Raw genomic sequence first — 6,976 nt, forward strand, 5'->3', positions numbered from 1 at the left:
CAGGGTGGGGGAGGGGCGGGTGACCCTTGGCCGGCGGCCACGGAGTGGGGGAGGGGACGCACCTGGGGACACACCTGGGGACACACCTGGGGACACGTCAGTGGTGACACGGGGGGTGACACCGGGGGGGGGCGGGGACACCTGGGGGGAGACAGGTGAGGGTGTGACACACCTGGGGTGGACAGGGACACACCTGGGGGGGGGACAGGTGAGGGTGTGACACACCTGGGGGGGACAATGACACACCTGGGGGGGACAGGGACACACCTGGGGACACCTGGGGGGGGGACAGGTGAGGGTGTGACACACCTGGGGGGGGACAATGACACACCTGGGGGGGGACAGGTGAGGGTGTAGCACACCTGGGGGGGACAGGGACACACCTGGGGACACCTGGGGGGGGACAGGTGAGGGTGTGACACACCTGGGGGGGACAATGACACACCCGGGGGGGACAGGTGATGTGACACACCTGGGGGGGACAGGGACACACCTGGGGGGGACAGGGACACACCTGGGGACACCTGGGGGGACAGGTGAGGGTGTGACACACCTGGGGGGACAATGACACACCTGGGGGGGACAGGTGAGGGTGTGACACACCTGGGGGGGACAATGACACACCTGGGGGGGGACAGGTGAGGGTGTGACACACCTGGGGGGGGACAATGACACACCCGGGGGGGGACAGGTGAGGGTGTGACACACCTGGGGGGGGACAGTGACACACCTGGGGGGGACAGGTGAGGGTGTGACACACCTGGGGGGGGACAGGTGAGGGTGTGACACACCTGGGGGGGGACAGGGACACACCTGGGGGGGACAGGGAGGGCACACCTGGGGGGGACAGGTGAGGGTGTGACACACCTGGGGGGGACAGGGACACACCTGGGGACACCTGGGGGGGACAGGTGAGGGTGTGACACACCTGGGGGGGGACAATGACACACCTGGGGGGGACAGGTGAGGGGTGTGACACACCTGGGGGGACAATGACACACCTGGGGGGGGACAGGTGAGGGTGTGACACACCTGGGGGGTCCCTGTCACACCTGGAGACACCTGCGGGGGGGACAGTGACACACCTGGGGGGGGGGGGACACACGCCCATCACGTGACTGGCTGACCTTTGCCCTTTCCCACGCCCCTCCCCCCTCGCGGTTATTTTTGACACTTCCGGGAGAGGGGGGAGGGGGGAGGGGAACGAACCCCAAAATTCCCCCCAAAATTCCTCCCAGATTCTTCCCAAATCCTCCAAAATCCCCCGAAATTCCCGATAAAATCTCCCGAAATCCCCAGATCCCCCGAAATCGTCTCCCAAAAATTTCCCCCCAAAAAATTTCCCCAAAATTCCCCAAATTCCCCAAAATCATCCAAATCATCCCCCCCCCCAAATTTCTCCCGAAATCCCCCCCAGAATTCACCCCCAAAAAAATCCCAAAAAATCTCCCCAAAATTTAAAAAAAATCCCAAAATTCCCCAAATCCCCCCCCCCAAAAAATTCCCCCCCGGATCTCCCCGAAATCCTCCGAATTCCCCCAAAAAATCCCAATTTTTTTAAAAACAATCCCCAAATCCCCCCGAAATAAAAAAAAAAAAAACAAAAATCCCAAAATTCGTCCCAAATCCCCCCGAAATCCTCCAACATTCCCCCAAAAAACCCCAAAATGTTTTAAAAATCCCCCAAAAACCCCCAAATCCCCCCGAAATTTAACAAAAACACCCCAAAATCCCCAAATTCCCCCGAAATTAAAAAAAAAAAACAAAAAAATCCCCAAATCCCCCCGAAATTAAAAAAAAACCAAAAAAATCCCCAAATTCCCCCCGAAATTTATAAAAAAAACCCAAAAATCACACCAAATCCCCCCGAAATTTAAAAAAAAAAAACCCCAAAATCCCCAAAATTTCATCCGAAACCCCCCCCCAAAAAAAAAATCCCCCCCCCCCCCAAAAAATCCGCCCCAAAATTTAAAAAAAAAAAAAAAAAAAATTAAAAAAATAAAATTCCCCCCCAATTTTTTTCCCCCCCCAAATTCCCCTCCCCGGGGTGGGGGAGGGAGGAGGGGAGAAGGTGACGATGATGCTGTTGGGGGAGGGGTCGAGCAGCGCATCCTCCCCCTCCCTCCCCCCCCCCCCATCCCTGAGATCCGCGGGGGGGGGGGGGGAGGGGCAGCGCTGCCGCAGGGGGGGAGGGGCGGCGGTCCTTTGGCCCCTCCCCCCTCCCTCCCCCCCCCCCCCAATTTAACCCCTCCCCTCCCCCCCCCCGGTATTTTCCAGACGCCGGAGCCGGAGCGAGGCCGCGGCAGCGCCGGGAGAGGGGTGGGTGCCGCCCCTCCCCCCACCCCCCCGGCGACCCCTCCTCATCCTCCCCTCCCCCCCCTCCTCCCCCCCCCCAATCCCCCTTCAATGATCCGCGTCCATCCGTGGGAACCGGAGCGTCCCCGCCCCTCCCCCCACCCCGGGGAGACCCCCCCCCCCATCGCCCCTCCCCCACTGTGAGACCCCCCCGGCCCCTCCCCCACCTTTGGGATCCCCCATCGCCCCTCCCCCACCTGTGAGACCCCCCCGGCCCCTCCCCCACCCTTGGGATCCCCCATCGCCCCTCCCCCACCTGTGAGACCCCCCCCCGGCCCCTCCCCCCCCTTGGGATCCCCCCCGGCCCCTCCCCCACCTGTGAGACCCCCCACCCTCACCGTCCCGCCTCCCCCACCCTAGGGAGACCCCCCCCCCCATGGCCCCTCCCCCCCATCCCCCTATAGATCCATAGGGAACCCCCCCATGGCCCCTCCCCCCTCCCCCCCCCTCCGGGGACCACTTTTGGGGGGGTGGGGAGGGCCATGGGGGGCGGGGCTGGGGGGTTCCCTATGGATCTATAGGGGATGGGGGGTTTCCTATGGATCCATAGGGGATCTCTAGGGCCGGATCTGTGGGGTTGAGCTTCTCCCTATGGATCTATAGGGGATGGAGGGGTCCCTATAGGGCTGGGGGGTCCCTATAGACCTATAGGGGATTGGGGAGGGTCCCTATGGGGCTGGGTGTCCCCATGGATCTATAGGGGATGAGGGTCTCTATAAGGGATTGAGGGGGGTCTCTATGGGGCCGGGGGGCCCCTATAGATCTATAGGGGATGGAGGGGTCCCTATGGGGCTGGGGCGTCCCTATAGATCTATAGGGGATCGGGGAGGGTCCCTATGGGGCTGGGTCTCCCCATGGATCTATAGGGGATGGGGATCCCTATAAGGGATTGGGGGGTCTCTATGGGGCCGGGGGTTCCCTATAGGTCTATAGGGGATGGAGAGTCGCTATAGGGCCAGGAGAGTTCTCTATGGATCTCTATAGGGGATCTCTAGGGCCGGATCTGTGGGTTGAGCTTCTCCCTGGGGATCCATAGGGGATGGGGGGGAGGGTCCCTATGGGCTGGGTGTCCCCATGGATCTATAGGGCCGGGGTGTCCCTATGGATCTATGGGGGATTGGGGAGGGTCCCTATAGGGCCGGGGTGTCCCTATGGATCTATGGGGGATCTCTAGGACCGGATCTGTGGGGTTGAGCTTCTCCCCATGGATCTATAGGGGATGGGGGGGGTCCCTATAGGGCTGGGGGCTCCCTATACACCTATAGGGGATTTGGGGGGTCCCTATAGGGCTGGGGGCTCCCTATACACCTATAGGGGATTTGGGGGGTCCCTATGGGGCTGGGGAGCTCCCCATGGATCTATAGGGCTGGGGGGTTCCCTATGGATCCATAGGGGATCTCTGGAGCGGATCTGTGGCGCTGGAGCATCGTTATACGATTCTATAGGGGATGCAGGTTCCCTGTGGATCTATAGGGGATTTGGGGGGGGGGGATGGGGTCTCTATAGGGTCTGGGGGGGTCTCTGTGGGGCCGGGGGCTCCCCATAGGGGATTGGGGGGGTTCTATAGGGGCCGGGGGCTCCCCTCCCCCACGCGCGGCAGTTTCCGGCCGGGAATTTTTTTTGGGGGGGGCTATTTTTAGAAACGGCACCTGCCCGGGGGGGGGGGGGGGGGGGGGAGGGGCGTGGGGAGGGACTGGGATAAACTGGGGGGAGGGGTCCCCCGAAAAATCGGGAGGGGGGGGGGGAGGGGCAGGGGATTTCCCCCCTCCACAAAATCCCACCCAAAAATCGAGACCCCCCCCTCCCCAAAAATGGAGACCCCCACCCCAATTAAGGACCCCCCCCAAATTCCACCCAAGGGGGACCCCCAAATCCCACCCAAAATGGAGACCCCCACCCTAATTAGTGACCCCCCCAAATCCCACCCAAAATGGAGACCCCCTCCCCAAAAATTGAGACCCCCACCCCAATTGGGGACCCCTCCCCAAATCCCCCTCAAGCGGGGTCCCCCAAACCCCCCCTGTGACCCCCCCCCCAAATCCCCCCTAAATTGGGGACCCCTCCCCAAAATCCCACCCGAAATGGAGACCCCCCCCAACTCATCCCTAAGGGGGTTCCCAAAACCCCCCGTGACTGTCCCCAAATCCCACCCAAAAGGAGACCCCCCCCAAAAAAAATGGAGACCCCCCCCCTAAAAAAATGGAGACCCCCACCCATTTGGGGACCCCCCAAATTCCCCCCAAGGGGGGCCTCCAAAACCCCCCCATTACCCCCCAAATCCCACCCAAAAATGGAGACCCCCACCCCAATTGAAGACCCCCCCCAAATCCCACCCAATTGGGGACCCCCTCCTCAAATGGGGACCCCTCCCCAAATCCCACCCGAAATGGGGTCGCCCCCCCCAAAAATGGAGACCCCCACCCAATTGGGGACCCCCCAAGTCATCCCAAAGGGGGTTCCCAAAACCCCTCCATGGCCCCCCAAATCCCACCCAAAATTGGAGACCCCCCACCCAAAAATGAGACCCCCACCCCAATTGAAGACCCCCCCAAATTCCCCCCAAAGCGGGACCCCCCAAACCCCCCCCATGATCCCTCAAATCCCACTCAAAATGGAGACCCCCTCCCCAAAAAATGGAGACCCCCACCCATTTGGGGACCCCCCAAATCCCCCCCAAGACCTTCAAACCCCCGCATTACCCCCCAAATCCCACTCAAATTGGAGACCCCCCACCCAAAATGGGGACCCCCCAAATCCCACCCAAAAGGAAGACCCCCCCACCCAAAATTGGAGACCCTCTCCCCAAAAATTGAGACCCCCCACCCCAGTTGAAGACCCCCCCCAAACCCCACCCAACTGGGGACCCCCAGACCCCCCCGTGACCCCCACCCAAATTCTCTCTCTCTCTCTCCGCAGCCTCCGCCGCCGCCATGGGGGGCCGCCCGTCCCCGATGACGTCACCCGCCGCCCCCCGCCCGCCCCCGCTCTTCCTCCCCCCCCTCCTCCTCCTCCTCCTCCTCCTCCTCCTCCCCCCGTCTCCCACCTCCTCCACCGCCGCCTCGGACCTGGTGGTCTCCACCTCGTCCGGCGCCGTGCGCGGTTTCCGCGTCCCCGCCGGCCCCTCCTCGCGTCGGCCGTCGCCTTTTTGGGGATCCCTTACGCCGAGCCGCCGCTGGGACCCCTCCGCTTCTCCCCTCCGCGGCCCGCCCGCCCTTGGGGAGGGGTCCTGGACGCCTCTTCCCACCCCCACGCCTGCTTCCAGCCCGTGGACACCATGTTCCCGGGTTTCGGCGGCTCCGAGATGTGGAACCCCAACCGCGAGATGAGCGAGGATTGCCTGTACCTCAACATCTGGGCGCCGGCTCCTCGCCCGGCCTCGCCGGCGCCCGTGCTGGTGTGGATCTACGGCGGCGGTTTCTACAGCGGCGCCGCCTCGCTGGACGTCTACGACGGCCGCTTCCTGGCGGCGTCCGAAGGCGTTTTGGTGGTCTCCATGAACTACCGGGTGGGCGCCTTGGGGTTTTTGGCCTTGCGGGTCACCCCGAGGCTCCCGGCAACGTCGGCCTGCTGGACCAGCGGTTGGCTTTGCGTTGGGTCCAAGCCAACATCGCGGCCTTCGGCGGCGACCCCGGCGCGGTGACGCTGTTCGGCGAGAGCGCGGGCGCCGCCTCGGTGGGGCTGCACCTGCTGTCGGGCGGCAGCCGCGGGCTGTTCCGGCGCGCCGTGCTGCAGAGCGGTTCGCCCAACGGGCCCTGGGCCACCGTGGGGGCGGCCGAGGGTCGAAGGCGGGCGGCCAGGCTGGGGCCGGCTGCTGGGCTGCGGCGGGGCCGGCAGCGGGCGGCGCGGTGACCAACGAGACGGAGCTGCTGGCCTGCCTGCGCGCCGCCGCGCCGCCGCAGCTGGTGGAGCACGAGGCGGCGGCCGTGCTGCCGCAGCAGGGCGTCTTCCGCTTCGCCTTCGTGCCCGTGGTGGACGGCGAGTTCCTGGCCGACACGCCCGAGGCGCTGCTGGGTGGGCCGGGCGGCGCCGAGGCCGAGGTGCTGCTGGGCGCCGTGCAGGACGAGGGCACCTATTTCTTGGTCTACGGCGTGCCGGGTTTCGGCAAGGACAACGAGAGCTTGATCAGCCGCGAGGAGTTCCTGGGCGGCGTGAGGCTGGGAGTGCCGCAGGCCAACGAGCTGGCGGCCGAGGCCGTGGTGCTGCAGTACACCGATTGGCTGGACCAGGACAACCCGGTGAAGAACCGCGAGGCGTTGGACGACATCGTGGGCGACCACAACGTGGTGTGCCCGCTGATGCATTTCGCCCAGCGTTGGGCCGAGCGCGGCGGGACGGTCTTCGCCTACCTGTTCGATCACCGGGCGTCCAACCTGCTGTGGCCGCCGTGGATGGGCGTGCCGCACGGTTACGAGATCGAGTTCGTGTTCGGGCAGCCGCTGAACCCCGGCCTCAACTACACGGCCGAGGAGGAGGCGCTGAGCAGGCGCATCATGAGATACTGGGGGAACTTCGCGCGCACGCGGTGAGGGGCCACGGGGAGGGGGGAGGAGGGCGCGGAGGGAGGGAGGGAGGGATGGTGGATCCATGGATGGATGGATGGATGATGGATCCATGGATGAGA

The 6,976-nt window shown here is 64.2% G+C and overlaps 1 protein-coding gene across 1 annotated transcript; it reads left to right on the top strand.

Moving 5' to 3' along the window:
* Nucleotides 1-5,285: 5,285 nt before the first annotated feature.
* LOC136304648 (acetylcholinesterase-like) lies at nucleotides 5,286-6,881 on the top strand. The gene is given in 4 exon segments (XM_066208144.1): nucleotides 5,286-5,483; nucleotides 5,486-5,885; nucleotides 5,888-6,174; nucleotides 6,177-6,881. Coding segments are annotated over 4 exon segments (1,590 nt in total).
* Nucleotides 6,882-6,976: the final 95 nt, after the last annotated feature.

This window comes from Chamaea fasciata, unplaced genomic scaffold (genome assembly GCF_029207755.1).
Source record: "Chamaea fasciata isolate MVZ Bird 193981 ecotype frontalis unplaced genomic scaffold, bChaFas1.0.hap1 SCAF_137, whole genome shotgun sequence".
Lineage (NCBI taxonomy): Eukaryota > Metazoa > Chordata > Aves > Passeriformes > Sylviidae > Chamaea > Chamaea fasciata.